Source organism: Phyllopteryx taeniolatus, chromosome 1, assembly GCF_024500385.1.
Source record: "Phyllopteryx taeniolatus isolate TA_2022b chromosome 1, UOR_Ptae_1.2, whole genome shotgun sequence".
NCBI lineage: Eukaryota > Metazoa > Chordata > Actinopteri > Syngnathiformes > Syngnathidae > Phyllopteryx > Phyllopteryx taeniolatus.
In genome coordinates, this window is record NC_084502.1 from 1,777,961 (window position 1) to 1,801,546 (window position 23,586).

A 23,586-nucleotide genomic window follows, 5' to 3' on the forward strand; every position below is an offset into this window, starting at 1 on the left:
ACTCCTTGAGCGAGGGGCTGAAGTTGTTCCTCTTCATGTTGTGTTGTTCACGCAAATGTCCCCACTGTGGGACTTTTATACGGCATTAATGTTTAAAAAAAACAAAAACATCAATGTTGAGCCCCCCCTCAGAGAATTCCCCAACACATGAATATGTCATTCTTTCCTCATTCGACAGTGCTGGAGGATAAACCTCCGTGTGGGACGTGCAGCTGTGGTTCATCGCCACTGCAACACCACCACCAGATGTATGAAGCAATACGTGTTTATTCGGCGCAAACAGACACAACACTCACAGAGCTGGTTTGTGTCAACTCAACTCAGAGACAAAGTCAAACAACGCAAACACCGCCAGGATAATATGGATGAGCAAATAGGCACCAAACCAACAATATTATTTACATGGTAGCTGGCCCAACACCTTACCGACTTTCAGCTCGAGGCGAGTAGAGTAGCCAAACATTATACTCAAGAATATTGTTACTATAATAATGACTCGAGTAAACGAAAAAAAAAAACCTCCAAATGATTACTTAAGTAAGCACCCTAAACCATTCAGTGAAAAAAACTACTCAAGAACTGAGTAACTGGTGAGTGACTGTGTGCAAATTCAGATATTGCTCGACAAAATCGCTTTAAAACGAAATCATTAATCAATTAAATTCTTATAAAACAGCATGAATTAAGACCAATTCAGCCAGATGAAATGGTCTTAAAAGGACTTTCGTAATTTCAACAAATTCAAAGTGGAGTTCTTGGAGGCTGAATGCGGACGTTTTAAGGCAGACGCCGATGGTCATGTGACCGCCTGGATCTGTTTGATTGGGAAAATGGAGTCAAACGTCACGAGTGGTTACGTTGGATTGGTTGAACAGAGTCATGTGACAGCACCCGACCTAGCCGGGAGTGTCTCTGACGAAGCAAAACAAATCACCTCAGCAATAATACATCAAATAAAAGTAGCTAGCAGAATGTAACTATGCAACAGAGCAAAAGTAGTGTTTCTTCCTCACAAAAAAATGCAAATGTAAGGTAGTAAATATGCATAGTTTGTTACTACTCACCTTTGCTCATAAACTGTGTACAAAACATGCAAAACATCTTTGATTATTGATAAAAGCACCATTAAAAATAGTTTCATTTGATGAAAGATGATACAGATACAGATCAATTTACAATAAATACGATAAACGGACTTGTTCTATCAAGGCTGGTTCAATGAAACAAAAATACACTCAGAAATGGATTGTTGAGACAATAACTGCACAAATGTGCACAAATAAACAAAATATATTCAGACCTGAACTACATAAGAACGGCCTTCAACTTTGATCTGCACGAATGAAGTTTAATCCGTCTTCGATACATACACTTCCGTGATTCAAAAACGGGAAACACAACTGAGACCCTCAGCATCAAGATAAACATCTTAAGCTTCCCATGACCAGACTTTTTGTGACATACTGAAAAGGAATTTCATTTCCCTGCCAAGAGCTGATATCCATCCATAACCGTCAACATGCAGCAGCTAGCTCCACCAAGTTCCATCAACTCTCGACAAAAGAACGCCTGAAACAGGAGCATACTCAACAAAAAAAAGAGAAAAAAGAAGAGAATAAGTCACGTGAAGTGGCGTGTTGAGAGAGAGGAAACATTTTAAAAGCATAAAAAGGAGAATGGCGAAGACGGGAAGTACTCTTGATGACACATGGAGAAACGTATCATCGTCACAGGACATGATGCTTCCGACTCCAGTGGACCATCTCTCCCTGGACATTTCCACCCACGTGCCTATTTTACCAAGAGCAAGCCTCACCTTCACTTATTATATTATTATATTCACAAATATTATAACATATAACGAGATTCTCAGAACAGAACGTCAAGAAAATTCCCTCGCAACTCCATGCAGAGATGGGATTAACGACACTGCATCCATGAAACTACAGAAAAACAACATTAAAGTGTCAACCACAGCCATTAATGAGGACGCTAATTAATCCCAAATGGCTTTTGGCAGCCCAAGGGTTGACGTCCCCGCGATGGCAACAACACGAGTTCCTTCTGTTGGATGGAATCATTAGGATAGCATTTACTGCAAATAAATGATCTCGGAGTGTGCACGTGGCAGGCTGTGCATCACTGCAGAGAAACGTTCACATAACGATCAATTGAGGAGACAATCTATACGTTAGAATAAGAAGATGTCTCTAAGAAAACTTGACTAAACTTGGATCAGAGCAGTGACGATTGCCGTTGGCTGAAACTGACGATGAAGACAGTGTCTCTGCTTGACGAATATTATTTGTCATTTTTTCTCCTGTCAAACTTGATTGCAGCCGTGCTGGCAAAAGTTACAACTGGGAATTATTTCAAATGGTTTTGCGGCTTTTCCAATTTTGCAGATTGATGGCCAACAGTTGTTCCTGTCTGCACGCAGGACAGACACGTTCACCACGACTGTGCCTCGCACATTCAATAGCTGCCTATGTGCTGCGCTAAATGCTCCGCTTCCATTAACAAGCCTCTTTGTTCCGCCGCTATGCGAGCACGAAGCTAATTTCTTATCTCGGTGAGCGTGGTAGTTCTTTGGGGCGGATTGTGAGAGAGCTCTACATGCTCCTCTCCCTTGTTGCGCTGAAAATGAAGGCTGTGTTGAAATGAAGTGTAGAGGAACACTGCTGAGACAAAACAAGGGCGCCTGCAGTGATTTCTGGCACAAGCTCTTCTCAGTAAGTAAACTTGTCCAATTTGCACATATATGTGCCTGGAAGTAGTTGATAAGAAGTTCCATTTAATGAATAAATGAGAAAGATTAGATGCACGTTGTTATGTGTGGTTCTGCATACTAAAAGACACGAGCACTCTACTATGTAACCAACAAATGACTAGATTACAAAAAAAAAGTAGCAATGTTGCTTAAAGTAGACTGCATCATTTGCAGAGTTTCCTTACTGACTAATTGAGTAATATTATATAAAAAATAGACGTTGCCTTGTGCAACCTGCTAATCTTTTCAAAGCTTATGCCTAAATACAGTTAAATCGGTCTCCTCCCAACCGGCTGCGCAAATGGATGGAAAGACTGTGCGCACGTCTACAGCGGACAGGAAAGTTCCACTCCTAATAAAATCCACAGTGTCACATGGCCTAAGCCAAAATGGCAAAATCAGACGGCTTCCTGGTTGCACTGATGCCTTTTCAATCAAATGGAAAAAAAGGGCACTGCCAGATTGGCACAGACCAACCGGATGATAAATGGAAAGGGGAGAGCTGCTGAAGTCTTTTGAATTCTCATTAGACGGGCCGCTTTATAATCCAATGATTGTTTATTGCAATGACAGAAAAAGCTGAAACAACATGCAAATGGACTCTTACCATTTCCCACTTTACACCGAGAGAGTCTGTACATGCAGCTGGGGTCCACAGATGGCGAACAACATGAGTTCTTGGACCACTTCGGCCGCTATCGCGAGGAAACAGACACGCTGATCTGTGTCAACTTGTGTAGGGGCATAACACACCATCCTGTCACGTTCATTTTTCATACCAATTCATTTACGTACAAAATGAGACATATACCTTATTGGTATACAGTATGTGAGTATTTTAAATGTATTGCAGACACGACATGTGTTGCTCTGGATTTTGTTATCCATCAGCGCGGCACCGTCAAGAATCCACCCGGCAGGCCTCGCACATACTAAACGTTGGATCTCGAAAACCTCGAACTCGTCATCGGAACGCAGCGTGATTTACAGCAGTTAAAGTTCTGTTCTCGAGAAGCTTCCTTGGGCTGCTCATCCCAAGGAAACACCGGCGTGCATTGCGACTGTGCAGACATTGCGCATCGCTAATAGACGACTATTAAACAATGCCACATCGCTGACGAGCTGTTAGGGGCACTTGTGTGTAATAAGCCGTAAACCACTCATTAAAATGCCTTTTAATTTGGTACGCGGCTCCGCATTCTCAGACGAGTTGTATTGTTAAATGCTAACAGTAAATCAGAAGACAATTAAAACTGCAGCCGTTGGGTATTCCCTCAAAAGAGAAAAGAACGTCCTTGTCAGCATTACAGTATTTGCACTTTGCACATGCGCCTGAACACAATGCGCGCACACAGTATTTGGACATTGCAGGGGATTAGAGCGCAGGCTGGAGTTAATGAGTTTAATTACTGCTAATTCCATCTGCCAACAGAATAGGAGTAGGGTCCATTTGTGCGTGCGGGAAACCTCGAGGCGCTTCCACAAGTGCGCGTCAATGGGGAGAAACGATGGGTGTGACCCCGACGGCAACAGCCTGAAGGGGTTTAGGGCTCGAGTGCACACAAACGACAGAGTAAATGGCCACTGGCCCCCGACGTGGCGCCAAGGAGCTGTCATAAGTTTGACATGTGCCATGTTTTCCCCTTACAGGAATTTTGATCAAACAATCAAACAATAATAATCAGTCGAAGGGTGACATAATTTGAAAAAGCTATTCTGAATGATTTGTCATGAAATAATATAACCCCCTTGACTCTTATTCTCAAATCCCCGGGAGTCTCACGTCACGATGTTCTCAAATGAAATGTGTCCAACACGTTGGAGCCAAGAGTTGACTTAACTCTGACTTAGCTACTTCGGTCTCGTGAAATGAAGCAGGAGCAAAAACAGCAAAGGGCCCGCGCATCATATAAGGAACGTTTGGGAATAGTCTTGGAACTAGAAAGAGCGAGGCTCGTGATCGAGCTGACACCCGCTGGGTCAACTTGATCTACTGTAAGCCCCAATATGGAAGGCACAAGTCGACAGGAGATTCCTTCTTTGTATCGACTTCCTTTTCACGCAAGGTCGAAGTTTTAAGGCGAGTGGCAGATGGATGATCAACGGCTTGGAGGAATGTCTTTAAAGCTCTTCTGCATAAATTAAGGCATTAACTGCTAAACGAGAGGTGTGGGGATTATCTTTTCCACAAAGTGCCATTAAACTCAAAGTTGAGAACGGGTCAAAGAGATATGGCCTAGTAACCCTTGACATCTAAAGTACGGACATGTACGGATTTCTTCCCAAAATCAGCAGGAGAGGGAAAGCACTCCCGGGACAAGGCGGCACGTCCTTTCCAATCGCCTCCTTAAGTAATTCCGTCTGGTGTTCCGTGTGAAGCGCCCACTAACTTCAGCTTCAGCTTAAAGATTTTGGGAGGAGTTCAACAAAGGGGAACCCCGGCGTTCGGAGGCCCAGCTGCAGGTCGGATCCTCGGGTAGAATTACCTTCTGGCCTCCCTCCAGAAGCGTCAGCTGACTTAACGGCTGTGTGAATTAACGGCGCAGAGGGATGTTTTGGTTTGAAAGAAGGCGAGCCGTGGGCTTAGCGAAAGGGAAGGAAAAGGAGGACACGAACGAGAGGGAGGGAGCGCTTTTAAATGCGGCACGCTTCTTCCGACTTGCTGTTGACCTGAAGCAGCTCGAGGTGCAAACAAATACTGCGAGCATTTATTGGCAGGCCACGATGAGGGCCGAAATGACTATTCCAAGAGGCCGCTGTCACACGAACAATACAAAAAACGAACCACAAAACAAAAAAAAACGTTTCGTCAAAAATGCAGAAGTGTATTGGTTACGTTTGGTATTAGTTGTTGTAGCTGCAGTATTATAAGCTGATGACAGCAGCTGATGTGTTATGTGCTAATCTCCAGGTTTAGGAGCACTCGGCAGTCTGTGCTCTGTATTCAAGCAAGCATGTGTTACGTCAGCTTTTGCGTGGCAGATGGAATGTGAAGGAAAGAATCAAAGAGAAACAGGACAATGCACAAAAATTTCAATCGTGTGCATTATTTTAGTCGACTGAAGCTGCGCAAAGAGACGGCAGATCTGACGAGAAAGAACACCGCGAAACTAAGCCCCTGGCAAAGGTTGTCCAAATAACACCTGAATAAAAAAAAGAAAAATGGATGAAAGGCCCATTGATGGGAGCAGACAAACTCTCTCACTTTGTCTGGTTGAGATCAAGTAAACATTTTCAAACATATGCAGTGCTGTCTTGAGATATGAGTTGCATTTGTTTCATGACCACACATGCAACTCAAAACACTCGACCATCTTTCCCCGTTGAAATGAATAGAAATGCCCTTAATCCGTTACAGCCTCCCAAAAACCAACAACAATTATTAATGACGTGTTCTTGATGAAAAGCACTCCATAATATTGTACTTCATAGAAACATACAGTAATGTCATAATTCAATAGAATCCAAGGAAATGAAACAGTTTTTTGCCACATTTTCGACTTCAATCTAATGGACATTGTGCTGCTCCAGTATAAAACAGACATATGAATATACTGCGCTGCTCTCTGCTCCTCCCTAAACTGCAGCGATATCAGTCGTTCTTCGCAGAGGATAAAGAATATGTTATGATTATCATTCTTATTACGTCGGTCAACATGGATATAAGTACCCATTGCTTAAAGCTTTGAACATCGTACCGCTGACACTATTCATTCGCCTGTTTAGGGCGTTTCCTATTGTTAGCCTTAAGCTAGCAGACTCATAGGCTTGTATTTAAAAAACGAACAAATCTCAAGGCACCGTTGTGCACAGGCTGTTGTGTTAGTGTTTGTGTACATATGAAGAGAAGGCAAATGAAGAGGTGAGCGACACGCCTGGAGGGCAACTCCCGTCAGGAGCACGCAGCCGTCAACTGCTGTCAGCCATAACGGACGCATAATGCTCATGCCACTTCAAGATGTTACCGCATTCCTGGCCGCGGGGCGCCTCCAAACACACACTCCGCATTCCTGCCTGTGTATTCTGGGGTCCCACTCCCTAATCCTCCGACATATGCAGGCACACGCATATACCGAAGCACCAGCAGAAGGAAATACCACACGTTTCAGCGTAAGAAATCTTGAGAGGATTTTAAGGAGTTTGCAAGGTTCCGCTTGCAGCTTTTTTCCTTGATTGTGGTGCAATGTCGCTCGAGCTTTGATGTTGCTCGCCTCACCGCAGGAGGCGCCACCTCGTGAAAATATGACCTCTGTCTGTGAACATGGGCTCCTGTGTACAATAAAAGGTGTATGTGTGCACGCGAGTGTCTTACAAGCACGGGTTACAAGCGTCTGTTGTTTCACTCTCACTAATGACCTGTGAGGTCGCGCGTCTAACCTCATGCAGTCACTTGCTAAGCACTAAGACTCCGACGGCCTTGTTGGTCAGTCATATTTAGGGGCGTAGCCAGCTGTGACGATACGTGCATTTATCAAGCGACGTTTCTTTCTACCGAACTGACTTCTGGGAAACTTTGAGGAGGAGGGGACAAGGAACGAGCCTTTACATTTTGGAATGGATCCAAATATGGAATGACCTTCATTTCTCTCTCAGGAAACACAGCACATGGAGTAGCATGCATGTCAGCTGTAAAAGATTCGATAAGGTAAACATGGATGACAACAGTTTGTTAGCTGACTACAAGCGACACTCTGCACTGCTCCGCTTCACACCGTCCGAGAATTTGTCTCTGGTAGTTGGAGCCACTCTAGTACGACAATAGGCAGCCATTTTGACAATAAATAGTTTTGAAACATAAAAACACTACAGAGAGTCACTTAGCCTTGCATTGTTCGGTTGTGCCTACCTGAGGGAAGGAGCTGGAAGAGCTGGTGACCAGAATGTGGAGGCTCCAAGAGGATTTTGCACGCTCTTGGCTTAGTTCTGGCAGCGTGCAAGTCGTCAAGGTAGAGCAAGGGGGGTACCGACGATTTTTCCGGCAGTCCCGATTGTCCGTTGCAGTTGGAGTTTGTCCTTTTTTGTGGCAGCACCAAACCAGACTGTGATGGAAGAACATAGGACTGATTCTATGAGCGCTGTGTAGAACTGCCCCAACAGCTCCCGTGGCAGGCCGTGCTTCCTCAGAAGCCGCAGGAAGAACATCCTCTGCTGGGCAGTTTTGAGGATGGCGTTGATGTTGATGGCCCACTTCAGGTCCTGAGAGACTGTAATTCCCAGGAACTTGAAGGTCTCGACGGTTGACACAAGGCATTTGGACAGCGTGAGGGCCAGCTGTGGCGAAGGATGTCTCTGGAAGTCTGCGATCATCTCTACAGTCTTGAGCACGTTCAGCTCCAGGTCGGCCGCACCGCCGCTCCAGCCGCTCCACTTCCTGTCGATACGCAGACTCGTCACCGTCTTTGATGAGGCCGATGACTGTGGTGTTATCTGCAAACTTCAGGAGTTTGACAGCCGGGTGTGCTGCGGTGCAGTCGTTCGTGTAGAGAGAGAAGAGAAGCGGAGAGAGGACACATCCTTGGGGTGCCCCTGTGCTAGTAGTGCGTGTGGATGAGGTGGTGTCCCCCAGCCTCACCTGCAGTGTCCTGACCGTCAGGAAGCTGTAACTCAACCAGCAGATGGCAGGCGAGACGCTGTGAAGCTGGAGAAGCTTGGAGGAGAGGAGTTTGAGGATGCTGGTATGGAATGCAGAGCTGAAGTCCACGTACAGGATCCTCGTGTAGGTGCCCGCGCCGTCGAGGTGTTCTAGGATGAAGTCCAGTCCCATGTTTTCTGCATCATCCGCAGACCCGTTTGCTCAGTCGGCAAACTGCAGGGGGTCCAGCAGGGGTCCTGTGACGCTCTTGAGGCGGTCCAGCATGATGCGTTCAAAGGACTTCATGACCACAAATATCAGGGCGACTGGCCTGTAGTCATTCAGATCCCAGATTGCAGGTTTCTACATTTTTCTTCATCTGTTATCTATGTACTCCTTTTACATAGCCCCCCCTAGTGTTCAGACTGAGATACCACAAAACTGAACTGCCTTGTGTTACAGGCTACATTTAAGTGAAATGTGCGGCAGTAAGGACAAGTTGTTAGTTTTTACATTTTGTTTGTGTGTGTTTTGTGACCTTGAACAATATCTGATAAAAATAGAGCACAATTCCATCATAACTGCAGGATGTAATGCATTATCAAGTATCGGCACTCTGTAACAGTGAGTACTCAAATAGAAATACTATAAATACTCATGCTCGTTCTGAAAAATGTGGTTTTTGTGCATCCCGACTCATTCAGGTCGTGGGTGAGCTGGAGCCTATCCCAGCGGAATTTGGACGACACTCTGGACTGCTCGCCAGTCACTAGCAAGGCACATATACAAAAAAACAAACAAAAAACAATCATTCCAACTCATATTCACACCTCTAGACAATTTAGAGTCGGAAGCCGCGGTACCCAGAGAAAACTCATTCAAGTACGGGGGACAACGTGCAATCTCCACACAGGAAGGCCCGAGCTGAGATTCAAACCCTGAAGCTCAGTACTGCGAGGCATACGCGTACTACTCAGCCGATCTGACCTTCTGGTTTACCTGTGACTCACGCACGCACACACAAATAACTGACATCATCTGTGACACATACCTGGACCACATCGTAACCTCCCAGTCGATATTTTGAATGGAAGGCCGCTACAAAGATTTATGGGACGAGTGTGTCAATGAGTGATGTCATCAGCTTTCCAATCTGTGGTTATTATGGGGTGGATGCGCAGACCGTTGGGATTGGATGACTTTTGAAAGGGGCCGCTCACGATCAATGTTTAATGTTTGTTTCCGTTTAGGCGCGCATATCCAACGCGAACACCCCGGCGGGGGCCCCCCGTGGGACTTGGAAAATGTCTCACGAGAAGATTGCGAAAGTGTTCGAAGCGCTGCGCGCCGCGTGTGCGCTTGTAGTGACCCACTGCAATGAGCTTACACAAAGGGTTAATGGGAACACAACAGAGCATCTCTTTTGTGCGTGTCAAAGCAGTGAACAGCATATAGAAAACGCACAGCTGCGGAATCGCCGGACATGCTTGTAATATTTTCATTTCCTTCCCGACGTGAGAGGCAAAAAATATGGGGACCACTACTCAATATGCTGCAGTCCAGTTGCACACCAACAACTATTCATCCAGTCCGCCATTTGCTATTGCGCTTACCCTGGAGTCCATCACGCCGGACTGGTGGCCAGCCAATCGCAAGGCACGTATACGTATCGTTCAGAGATGTCAAACTCAAGGCCCTGGGGTCCAGATCCATCTCGCCGCATCGTTTTACGTGGCCCCATGAGAGCAAATAGTGCATCGACCTCATTTGTCTTGCTAAATGTTGCTCTTGTTCATGTTGTCTCTTTTTGACCTTTCCCAAAATATTAAAAATAAATTAAAAAATCTGATCTTTTTCACCTAATACCGATCAGCTGAAAAATCGGCCCCGATTTCCGATCGTGTAATCAGATCGGGAAAGCGTCCCTAACAAACAACGGAGGAGCAACTTGGGAAAAAATAACAAAAAAAAATAAAACCCCAAAATAACCCACACCCGCCCCCCCACCCCGACACCTTTTTGTGCATCTATTCAAGTGCCTCCTGAATTTGCCCATCCAGTGCCAAGTCTGCACGGCATGGGCACCGGCCGGTAGAAGGCGTCGTTGAGAATGTAGGTCAGTCGTTCAAGTTGAATTCGCTTGCGGCTTGCGCAGGGGGGGGGGGGGGGCGACAGAGCGACACGCCCACTGGAGCGCGCTCGCCATCGTCGCACTCGTCTTAAAACAATGGAACCGCCGGCGCGATATTTGCGCTGCATGAACTTGCAAATATCGCGCCGGCGTTCTGCGTTCGTCGGATAATTACAGTCACGTGACTTGCCGGAGCCGCCCACCTTTTTGCATGCCCAGTGTGAGAAAGACGTAACACTATGTCTGACGGTGGCGCTTAGCTCATATGGTGAATATGAGCACTTGACATAATTATCATACAGCAATGGAACGGAGTTGGATCAATGGGAATGTTGCAGGTGACAGATTATTCGCCTTAGCTGATTGGATGATCGCAATCTGCCTTCCAATGGATGATAATAATAGAAGCGACAAAAGTGCAATTACCTTGACACAAAGTGCATTGTCCTCCCACGGCGCTGCGGCATTTTGCCGTTCAACACGCGGCCGCTCATCTTACAAGAGTCCGCGAACAAGTGCTTGCGCGTTCAGGCTGCTTTCTTCCTCTCGGGCATGTCCGAAAAGGGTCCGAATGACGCCGCGCGCGCTGCTTTCCGCCCGTGGACGCCGGCAGCGTTCACCGAGTGACTCGAGCGCTCCTCCTCCTCTCGCACTCACCGCGAGGGAGAGAAGAGAGAGAAAAAAAAAAAAAAAAAAAATGGGCAACACCCATTGAATTGAATTCCGCACAAACGCGCGCCGAAGCTCGGACGCGGCAGAAAACAAAAGCCACGCGCAGGTGAAGCGGACAATTTCGCCCTTTTGGAGATAGCAAATGCACACCCGTTTGGTGTCAAACAAACAATCCAACAAGACAAAAAGACAATCCACCTCATCGGGTGCCCGTTTTGCCAGAAAATCAAAATATAAAAAATGATGCTTACAACGGATTTGTGTTGAGAGTGGTTTCGTCCTAAACAGGTCGGGGCCCAACAATCTTATATATTGAACGCGTTCAATATTTACGAGCAAAACTCTCCCGTGTGCGTGGGCAACGCAAATTTTCGGGAATTGTGACGTGGAAACGGAATGTAGCCGATCAAAGGAGCACCCGAGGCCGACAGATAGGAAAGCGACCGTAAATGAAAACTAAAATGTCTTACCCGATATCGTTTTATGTAGAAAAGTGGCTTCCAAAGATCATAGTTTTTTGACAACAATCGACATTTTACAAAGCTTCGGGAACGTTCGGGAAAGTGTTTCTTTTTTTTCTTCAGATCTCGTGTGTTCATGCGAGATTTCTAGATCGGGGGTGGAACAGAATCTTTATGTGTGCGGCGTTGAGATCGTTGGAGCGCACCGATTCTTTCACTTTGAACGGATTCGGTTGACATTTGCAATGAAACGTCAACATCTTGAAACTTTTCTTTTCGGGAAAATGCACCAGTAGTGTGTCTCCTTTTTATTACTTGAAAATTGCAGAAGCGCAAATGTGGTTCGAACAGCCTGAAATTTACGGCGGCCGAGGCGAGACGAAAAACACACGAACACATAAAACGACAGCAAAGATCGCGCCACACAACGGAAGTCCACCGGACCACTAGGGGGCGCAACCTCCGGTCCTGTGAGACCAGAAGCACCGCAGGTATGTATCGGTAGTTACGACACTCCGATTTGTTTGCTCATGGGCCGTTCGTGCGCCGATTGCAACGCTATCCTCGAGTTTCTTTTCAAATACTTTAGGGGCGGGGTTTAGAATATGACTTATGTGTGTCATGTACGTGCAACACTCATTTGCTTAAGTTAACTCCACGAACGATTTCGAGACGCGCAAGGATTTTTTTAAAATTTTTTTTGACAAAGTGGTTGTCGGTGTCTAAGATTGTTTTTTTTTTTTTCACTTGGTTCTTACATTTAGAGTTGTTGTGTAAATGAACCCATTCGAGTCATTACAGAAGTAAACGATTCCAATGTTAAAATTTCATCAACTTGATATAAAACATTGTGTTCACATTGAAGAATGGCAAATCATTTATTTTTTCCTATCAGGCAAAAGTCGATGGTTACTGAAACAAAAACTCTTTCGACATTTTTTAAAAGCAAATCCCGTTATAGGCATTCTGTTTGTCTTTTTTTTTTCTTTTTTTTTTTTTAAATCGTCTAGTTCATTAGTAAGACCCTCGAATGAACCTTACAGGGTCCATAAATTATGTGAAGGAACTGCAGAGCTCTTTATGTGCCTTCACGAACACACAAACTGCAGACTTGTTGGCTTCTCTCAAATTAGGCCGCGTTAATGGGGTGGCGGATTGTAATTTTGAAGTTGCCGTATGCAGAAGCTCAGCGCTCTCTCAAGCGGTGCACGATACGGTGTGATTTTCAAAAGTGGTGTGGGGACGTAATAACACATAAATATCGCAGCTCGTTTTTTGGTAGCAGCCATCGTCACGTATGGTGCATCGGGGGGGGGAATGGGGTGAACCACTCAAAATCGACTCTTCCAAATTGTATCAAGGAAAGCCCAACTGCTACGGACCAACATTCACGATTAAATTTTACGAATTGAATATTTCCCCAACGGTTCCTTCCAGTCCAGGAGAAGCGCTGGCTAATAAGCAAAGTGACGGCGTCATAAAATAAAATATAATATAAAATATTCCCCAATCAGAATGTAACGAAGCACGCAGGGTTAATGACTGCCACGAGTGTTTCTATTGTAACGCAGTGTGTATTGGCCATTGGAGACTTGCAGTGGGACCCTCCCTCCCTAAGAGACCCCCCCCCCCCCCACCCATTGGCATTAAACACTTTAAGCACTGAGTGGACCCCAGTGAATAGATGGGTCTGTTCAGTGGTGGGTTAGGGGGGAGGTGATGGAGATCACTGACACTATCTATTCACTCACAAAACAAAAAAGTGAGAGAAATAAAGAGATTGGTGGAAAAAGAGAGGATCATTAACAGTCTTTTTGAATGCGGTGGGAGGTGGTGGGGGGGCAGAGGTGGGTAGTGACGCGTTACGTTTACTCCCTTACATTTAAGTTGAGTAACTTTTGGGAAAAATTCTACTTGTCGGAGTAGATTTGATGAAACATACCAACCAAATCAAAACGCTTGTCTTAACCCAAATTATCTCGCCCCCATTGAAATGAATGGAAATGCCATTCATCTGTTCTAGCCCCCCCCCTCCCAAAAAAAAAAAATAAAAAATAAAATGGCATACAGCAATGACATAATTAAATAGAATGAAGAAAAATTAAACAGTTTTTTTTACACTGCATCAATCGAATGGCCATTGTGCTGCTCCTTCTGGTGTGCCCGCCTTGGCCACCTGGGGGCAGTATAACAGACAGAAAGACATACTGTTTATTGAGATGGCTAACTCCTCCTCAGCTCATCAGTACGGCACTAATATGAGTCATTCTTTGCAGACAATAAAGACTATACGACAGTACTCTTATATTGTCTGTCTACATGTGTTGTTGCACATTCCTATTTTATATATATTTTTTTGTCTATTTGACGGCAAGTTGCTGATTTATTATTATATATTATTATTTGTAATGAGGTACTAGTTACTAAGTACTCGTGTAGTTCCCCAGTAACCTTTCTTGAGTACAGTTTTTTGGCGACTCATCCCACCTCTGCAGCTGTGTGTGCGTGTGTGTGAGACCGACTTATTGACACACTGACAGGTGTGATGTTCAATCTCTGCCGTTACTTTTGCTTGGAACCGTTGTTTGGAATGAAAAGAACTGCTTCTGTGACCACACACACACATTCAACTAGTTCAAATTCCCAATCTCCCTCCGAGGAGGGGGCTTCATTTGATTTATGTCAAGCCTCATCCGAGTTTCTGGAAGGGGCAGTTGGACGGCGCTCCGAGTCTGTCTGGCCAACTTTTACTTTGAGCGCTGACTCACGTCCAGACATGTCTGCCTCCGTGTTTGTTTGCTTGCCTCTTTCACCGCGAGCCACCTATTCACTCAGTAGACGGCGCAGTACACTGGGGGTGCATCTGTGTTGTATAAGGGACTATAATTAGGTGGTGATGCGACTGCGTAATGATAGTACACATGCGAGGTCACCGAACTGACCCTGGGAACCTGTCAGTCCTCGACTGATGAAAGAGGGAAGAGACCTGGGAAAGCTCTTCGTCCTTATCAGACCGGGAACACACACGCAGCCCACATATAAACACACACTCGTCACGTGAGCGTAGTTACGCACATGATGATCATGCTCTTCACAACAAAAGTGAAATGGCGAAATATTTTCATCTTCCCGTCTTTCAAATCCCGGAATTTTGTGCTCAGAAACAAAAGTAAGCGCTGTTGTACGCCACAACACTCGCAGCCTGGTCGTGGAGAATTTCAAATGTATACGGCATTCATCGAAAAGAAAACGTTTTTAAGTCGAGCCGTCTTTTCGGAAACCAATGATGGTGGACTCACACTGTCGGGACGGGAGGAGGAGGACAGGAAGGCCGAATGGTAGGAGGGCAGGAAGAAATGCGTGTGGATCACGTCGAAGCAACTCTGGAGAATAACACAGTGGGAGTGGAGTGGAGTGGAGGGGGAAGCGAGCTGGATTGTTATGCGCACTGCAACCCCCGTCACACCCTTTTGTTAAAAGTTGCAAGGCTCACGAGCGCGTGTATCAGGTGTGTGCGCGTGTGTAGTCGTGTAGATTTGAGGCGGCTTTCATCCGAAGCTCCAAATCTCATCCTCTGCCGTGCAGTTTCATTTACCCCCTATAGTGGAGCTCAGCAAGTACTTAGGCAGTATGGAAGTAGACGCAGCGCATGAATGAATGAATGAGTGTGTGTGTGTGTGTGTGAGGGGGGGGGCTGGGTTGGGGGGCTTTTTTTTTTTTTTTTTTACAATGCAGGAACCAATCTTGTAAAGAATGAGCCTGATCATTTCCTCCAACTTTTTTTTTCTGCACAATGACAGGGCTAATTTGACCCAGGAAACAGAAAAAATCATATACACAAGACTCCGCCAATGGTTTCCGCGGTTACAAAACAACAACAACAACAACAAAAGCAATACATTCTTAATAAACGTGTCACTTTTATTTATTTATTTATTTATTTTTGGCTATCTCAGGAGGATTTGTGTAAAGAGCGAGAAAGAATCTGGCAAGATTTCAGCAGACAAAGCTAATACATTTTCTTTGATGCCAAGTTTAAATTGTATTTATCAAGTTAAAAAGTCGCCTTTCAGCTCATGAAAATCTTCCTAGCCAACTGTTTGCATACATACAGTACTTTTTTTTTTTAACACTTCAATTATTAACGTGTAAGAAATAACAAAATTATAATGCATGAGGAAAATGGTTGTTTTTGGGGTGAAGTGTGTTTATATATATAAGTTTATAAGTGTGGCTACGGAAAGTATTCAGACCTCCTTCAAATTTTCAGTCTTTGTTATATTGCAGCCATTTGCGCAAATCATTGAAGTTCATTTTTTTCCCACATTAAGGTACACACAGCACCCTTATTGACAGAAAAAAAAATTTAATTGTTGGAATTTTTGCAGGTTTATTAAAAAAAGAAAAACTGACATATCCCACAGCCATAAGTATTCAGACCCTTTGCTCAGTATTTAGTAGAAGCCCCCTTTTGAGCTCATACAGCCATGAGTCTTTTTGGTTTTTCACACCTGGATTTGTGGATCCTCTGCCATTCCTCCTTGCAGTTCCTCTCCAGTTCTGTCAGGTCAGATGGTGAACGTTGGTGGGCAGCCATTTGCAGCTCTCTCCAGTGATGCTCAATTGGGTTTAAGTCAGGGCTCTGGCTGGGCCATTCAAGAACAGTCAGGGAGTAGTTCTGAAGCCACTCCTTCATTATTTTAGCTTGTTGCAAGGTGAACCTTCGGCCCAGTCAGAGGTCCTGAGCACTCTGGAGAAGGTTTTCCTCCAGGAGATCCCTGTACTTGGCCGCATTCATCTTTCCTTCCATTGCAACCAGTCTCCCTGTCCCTGCAGCTGAAAAACACCCCCACGGCATGATGCTGCCACCACCATGCTTTACTATTGGGACTGTATTGGACAGGTGATGAGCAGTGCCTGGTTTTCTCCACACATGCCACTTAGAATTAAGGCCAACAATTTCTATCTTGGTCTCATCAGACCAGAGAATCTTATTTCTCACCACCTTGGAGTCCTTCAGGTGTTTTTTAAATTTTTTTTTTAAGCAAACTCCGTGCGGGCTTTCATGTGTCTTGCACTGAGGAGAGGCTTCCGTCGGGCCACTCTGCCATGAAGCCCCGACAGGTGGAGGGCTGCAGTGATGGTTGACTTTCTAGAACGTTCTCCCATCTCCCGACTGCATCTCTGAGCTCAGCCACAGTGACCTTTGGGTTCTTCTTTACCTCTCTCACCAAGGCTCTTCTCCCCCGATTGCTCAGTTTGGCCAGACGGGTTCTGATTGTCCCAAACGTCTTCCATTTCAGGATTATGGAGGCCACTGTACTCTTAGGAATCTTAAATGCAGCTGAATTTTTTGTTTAACCTTGGCCCGATCTTTGCCTCGCCACAATTCTGTCTCTGAGCTCTTCAGGCAGTTCCTTTGAGCTCATGATTCTCATTTGCTCTGACATGCGCTGTGAGGTGCAAGGTCTTATATAGACAGTGGTGTGCCTTTCCTAATCAAGTCCAATCAGTAGAATCAAACACAGCTGGACTCCAATGAAGGTGTCGAAGCATCTCAAGCATGATCAGAAGAAATGGGCAGCACCTGATTTAAATATAAATAAGTGTCACAGCAAAGGGTCTGAATACTTATGGCTGTGTGATATTTCCGTTTTTCTTTTAATAAATCTGCAAAAATTTCAACAATTCAGTTTTTTTTCCTGTCAATATGGGGGGCTGTGTGTACACTAATGGGGGGGGGGGGACAAACTGAAATGATTTTACCAAATGGCTGCAATATACCAAAGAGTGAAAATTTTAAGGGGGTCTGAATACTTTACGTACCCACTGTGTCTGGCTTTTGCTTACATAAGAGAAGGAGTGCAACGGAAACAAACAAACAAAAATAAGACAAGATGAAACCCAGAGGAGAAGAGGAAGAGAAACGAGAAGAAGCACGAGCGAATCACACAGAAAGAGACGACGACGCACAAAGTATGGCGTTACGGCCATTTTTATATATATATTTTTTTTTCCCAGATGATATTTTTTTGTATTTTTTGTCAAATAGTTTTTCCATTTTATATATGTACGTATATATATGTACGATGATATCATAATAACATCTACCGGAAGATTGGGAGTCGTCTCTTTCCTTCGAGGAAATGTGGTGGAATTGGTCGTCGTGACCTTCGAACTGCTGAGTCACCTCACACGCACTGCTTTTATATCCACTGCTCACTCATATTGTTGACATGGTAACACATCCCTCTCAACTATGAGGGGGTCCTCCACACACACGCGCACACGCATATTGCCGATATATCGCCGGGCGTGCTGCCTGTGCCTTGCAGACCGCAGACAGAGTCCCTCAGTTCTCGTATTCCTTTTCAAGCATGTCATCAGAGGAAGCCGGGAAGTATCAGGGATTACGCCTATCTTCAGATAAAAAATCAGGCATCTTCTAAATGTGGATAAAAAAAAGTAATGTACAGGTTTGGATATCGACCAAAGCGACCGCAACACTAATGCGCAGATCGGATATGCGAGATTGACAATTAACACACGCTCGAGTGAAACTACAGCTAAATCATTGACAATCAAATACGGTCACAAATTGAGGGATACCTAGTTTTGAAAGCAGAAGTTACTGTCGACAGAAAATGCTTGCAATGTCTCAACGATGCTATTTGTTGTTATTATTTTATGAGAATTTGAGCAAGAATCATGGCAGTTGACACAGATGATTTGCTTTCGCGGGCCACATGAAATGACTCGGTGGGCCAGATTTGGTGCCCGGGCCTCGAGTTTGACACCTGCCCTCTAAATCAACAGCGACATTAAAAACAACAACAACAAAATCATGTTTTCAAAGCAAACAAATCTGCGGCGGGACCAGACAGGAGCGCAATACAAGCATTCCTGCAACAACTGATTGCAGGCAACTGGACTTGACCACGAATGTCAAGTGCGCATATGTGACTTCACGCAGGCCTGCGTGTGTGACAAAAGCGAGATAAAGCATCCAGATATAGGCTTTATTTAGCAGTTTAAGCCCTCCTCAGGCTGTTTGTCTCGAAAACGTGCCGCGAGTTCTAAAAAGAAGTGAGCAATAAATTGTTCCTTCTCCAAGTGTGTGCGAGCAAAAAAAAAAAAAAAAAAAAAAAGAATGAGGGGGTTCTGCCTGGAAAGGGGGGTGCAGGGGCCAAGGGTGGGGCTGAGCAAAGACCCATATGGTAAATCCCTTTGTGCCACTTTAGCAGACACACAGATTAACGTCATTTCGGTTTGTCATCCTCGAGGAAATGAGCGAAGACTCTAAAACATTTCGGACAGTTATTTCACTCGTCCACAAGGCGAGCGTGGGGTTTTGATACGACTCCATTTGATTTATACGGCACCGAATCACAACAGAAGGGTCAATATATCACGAAAAGACGCCTTGGAGACTCATTTCACCCAAAAAAGTTGAACTTTGCTATCAAACTTCATTGTATTAAAATAGATGTTATGCAGACAAAAGTGTTTTGGTCAAGGCAAACGCTTAAAGCAAAAAAAAATAAAAATAATAATAATAATAAAAATTGTCTGCAAGCGACAATGCTCGTGCAAACAGCAAAATATTTTGAGCTTGCTGACATTTGTTTTGGATCTTTCACGATAGCAGAGCGGACGGTTTAAGAGTGACAACACCCAACCACGCGCGTAACATCAGGCAAATTCCGAAAGCCAAGTGTCAATATTGAATATGTGTTTCTGCAACTAGCTACAGTTTCAGCCTGCATTGCAGAAAAAACTAAATGCTGGTCGTAATGTCACTGAAAAAAAAATAAAAATGCTTGTATGTTCTTTGTTGGCCAGCAGATGGGGGCAGAGTACAGCTTTACTCCTTTACTTGACTTGCTTATTTACTCACACGCACACACACACATACGCACGCACACACAGAGTAGAAGTGCTCACTTCTACTTTTTTTTTTTTTTTTTCTACAAAGACAATAAGAGTAAATCAGCACACTTTCCACAGTTCTAACACATTGTTGGACGCTTCAGTGACATTTGTGCGCGTTGTATGACCCCGCGCCACACGAACGCATTCATAATTCATGAGGCTCGTGCGGCGAAGCGGCTTGTTTCGCAGGGTAACCATGGAAACCCTGCGTTTGCTGATGGGAAAACGGCTGAGGGCGAGCGCTCAACCGAGCCATGAGCAAATCGTCTGCGTCCAGCGGGGCAGAAAACAAGCGGCACGCTCACGCATTTTGTGCACACGCGCGCGCGTGTGTGTGTGTTTGTGTTTTTTTTCCTTCAAGGTTTGCTCCTCCGCCGTACACGCAAACTGGATTGATGGGAGAAAACAATCCGAGCACCAAATGCCAACACTGGATTAGACCGGCCTCCGAAGTTTCAGACATGGCCAATGATGCTTCAGCAAAGCCAGGCACAACTTTCGCAATCAATGATTGATGAGACATGTCACAATTGCTCGCGAGCAAACACATTTGGACGCCAGGATCCCCTGCTTGACAATGAGCCACACCTCGTTCGTGTTGTACATTAACTTTCCACGCACGACCTCCCCGTGATCCCTCATCCTGCGCGTGTGTGTGTGTGTTTGGGGGACATAAAGGAGGGTTCTACTTCCAGATGTGTGGAACTCAGCAGACAGGCAGAGGGCCTGCACAGGAAATGGATCAGCGACTTGAGGGGTCCCTGACTAAGAGAGTGCAGACAGGTCATGGCGCAGTCACCATAAACAAACCAAGTTGTTTAGTCACTCTGACACACACACGATGACTCCAATTCGAATGGCGTTTTCCTCTGCAACGTCAGAACAAAGAGATTGCCGCACAAAAAGAATTGTCATTGTGAAGCATGATATGTAATATGTAAGGGCAAACTGGCTGGTTTGTGACCTCTCCATGAGTAGAGAGGGGCCTTTGTGTCGAACGGAGGAGAGCGTGCAGTCAAACGCGAGACAAAGCGGAAAATCCCGGATGACGCTGTTTCATGTCGACAGCTTGCATTGCGAGGGCGGAAAACGACGACGCTCGCACTGCCCTCCTTTTGCGATTGGCTGATCGGCAATGATTTCCCACCTTGGGCCTTTTACGTTTTCGAATATTTTTGGGGATTTTGATAATGCAAGTACTTTCTGGTGGCGTTACAGCTACGGCTTGCCGGGGCGATGTCTGCTCAGCCTCGCAAGCGAACGGCGCGGCGATTAAATCAAGTCATGCAACAGCAACCAGGACTGTGTTGCAACTGAATGTGGATAGGGGATGCATTTTTTTTTTTTTTTTGTGGTTGCCATGGAAATGTCAGTACATGGCCAGCTGTGGGATCTTAGCTGCAGGATCTCACAGAGCTTCGCACATACTCACAACGACAGCGAGCTAATGTGTGTGTGTGTGGTTTTTTTTCTTTTCTTTTGCAGTTGAGCAACACGGAAGAGCTGCAAGTTCACAAAGAAAAACCGTGTCCTTTGCCATTCAAGACAACACATGCTATACACCTTTTGATTAATGGCATTTCCCATGATTTGAGATACGAGCGTTTTGAGTTACGAGCGCGGCCGGGGAACAAATTGCATTTCGAGGCGCCATCTGGATTTCTACCTTCTCTATTTTTTTTTAATCAACTTACCTGATCCAACGTCATTGGAATTTGTAACTGGACGGCCAAACGAGTCTTTAGGTCACAACGAGACAAGAAAGTACAACTTACCCGTTCCTCAGCTCATCAATGTCCACATCATCTTCATCGTCCTCATTGGCGCTTTTCCCACCGAGGTCACTGTCGCTCAGGTAATCTCCTTTCAGCAGGGACGGATCCGAGTCGTCCAGATCTTCGATGAGGCGGATGCGGGAGGCGTGACTGAGCCGGAGGGCGAGGTCGGATTGGCCATTGACCGTAGATGGCGCGTCGCCCGCCTGGAGACGTGGGCTCGCTTGACCGTGGCGCCACGACAGCGGAGACGAGCGATTGGACTGACTGGAAATGGAAAACGCAGCAGCTTCATCACTGTCGTAGCACACGGTCCCCGCCAAACAGCTATAGAATGAGAAAGATGGCGTTCGAACCACTTTAGGCGATCAAATAAGGATGATGGTAAATGATAAAAATGATTTTTATTCCAAAAGGTCAATTTTGTAGCGTTGCTCTTGGCTACACTGTTCCTAGTATGTATGTGGAGGCTAATACTTGGATCAGACTACAAGACAAATATTGTCTTTCCCGATTGCACTATGTCAGACTCCTGCCATCAAATCTCGACAAATCTCGATACGGCTCATAAGCAGGCAACAAAATCTTACGTAGCCTAGCAACCGAGTGCTAGCACTAACGTTCGTACGTAAACACGTCGGCGTTCCGGCGTATCATGCGCTCGAGCTTCGGGGAACATTGGTTTGTGCACGTGAATAAATGTTGACGGCAACGTGCAAGTATATTGACGTAAAATGTGTAAACTTTAGCTTGACTTAGTACATCATTTTTAATAATTTGGATCGAGCTCAAGGGCGCAGAACTGCTGACGATGTCAAGTTTGCAGCGACAGCATCATCACCTGCATCGAAACGACTCTTAACAAGATACAGATTTAGCTCTGTGAAAAATGGAGAAATGAAAATCGGCGCAGGCTGCGGTAAAAGGATGCGACTGCTACACAATGTTTTGTCCATCAGAGGAAAGGTCAAATATTTGCACATAAATGGACAGGTTGTAGAATGCCTTTCGCGAGACGAAACAGCGATGCGCGGTTATTAGAGTTACAGTCTGGTATGAAAAGGAAAGAAAACGTATTCCAGCAGGGAAGCATCTGCTGATTTGCTCTTCTTCGTGTCGGGCGCTCCCACTGAACGGCTGACAGCGAGAGCGAGGATGCGTGACAGGTGAAACACGCACCCAAGGATCAAAACCTGCACACACGCTGACTTCCTTCACCCAAACCAGCCGTTGGGGGGGGAAGCAGATAAAGGGAGAGGAAATACATGCGCATAATCAAAGTATTAGCGTGCGTTTTTGTGAGTCGGGAGTCTGCAGGGGAGACTTTTGAAGGCAGCAAATCCCGCATCGCTTCTGCATACATTAAGCAGTGGGCGGTGTAAAATGACAAAAAATCAAAGGTATATTTGACAAGCGTGCTTAAAGGGAGTTAAGAACCACACCCAAAACCACCAACAGCAATCTGCATGTTCCAACTGAAAATGATTAAATTGTTGTGGGCATTATTATATATAGATATTTTATTTTCACTTTGCGTGCGTGTGTGACCTGTGGTTCAGCTGCACCCCTCTCAGGCTGGTCATGGTTTCCTCCAGGTTCTGTCGCAGGTCCAAAACATTTTGGACCGTCTTCTTCCTCTGGGATTCTGGGTCTGCAGCGGTGCACGCAAACAAACACAAAAGGGATATTTTTAGACACCAAAGGCCACACTGCAGCATTTCCTTTTTAACACCGACAACATCCATCCATTCGTTTCCTATACCGCTTATCCTCAATGGGGGTCGCAGATAATTTGGTGTTCGGCTAATCTAACAAGTTTGTTGTTGTTTTCTGTTTTGGAATATGGGGAGGGGGGGGGGGGCACAGGGAGAACATGCAAACTCCACACAGCCTGGATTCAAAGGAGAAGCGGAACGGAAGATGAATGAATGAATGAATAGGTAAAGCTTGAATGGCCGCTGTTGAAATAAGTCTGTCATCCATCCATCAGATGCACCAAAATTGCGTTAGATCGCATGCACCAAAAACTTAGACGTGGTCCCAGTAGGCGCAAGTTTAGACTTAGACTTTCTGGCACCAAACTCTTACTCCGCCAAGCGCATCTCCAAGGGCACACCCGCAAGTTAAAAAAAAAAGAAGTTTAATTTATTAATTAAATAATACATTCAAATATAAAACTGAATTATACTGAAAGGTTTTCTCATTGAAATGAATGGAAATGCCATTAGTCCATTTGTCTTCCCCAAAAACAACAAACGTTGTAATGTATACTG

The 23,586-nt window shown here is 45.2% G+C and overlaps 1 protein-coding gene across 6 annotated transcripts in view; it reads right to left on the bottom strand.

The window, feature by feature from the left end:
* The window catches only part of LOC133485622 (neuron navigator 1-like), a 71,219-nt gene that overhangs the window by 21,284 nt on the left and 26,349 nt on the right, over positions 1-23,586 (bottom strand). For 3 of the 6 annotated variants that reach the window (XM_061789746.1, XM_061789658.1, XM_061789920.1), the window contains 2 exons: positions 22,862-22,964; positions 21,314-21,640 (listed from right to left, as the gene is read on the bottom strand). In XM_061789746.1, the coding sequence (XP_061645730.1) occupies positions 21,314-21,640; positions 22,862-22,964 (430 nt within the window). Of the gene's footprint in view, positions 1-10,899; positions 11,113-21,313; positions 21,641-22,861; positions 22,965-23,586 lie in introns of those variants that run through there. The other 3 variants (XM_061789844.1, XM_061790003.1, XM_061790086.1) reach the window with 2 other exon arrangements.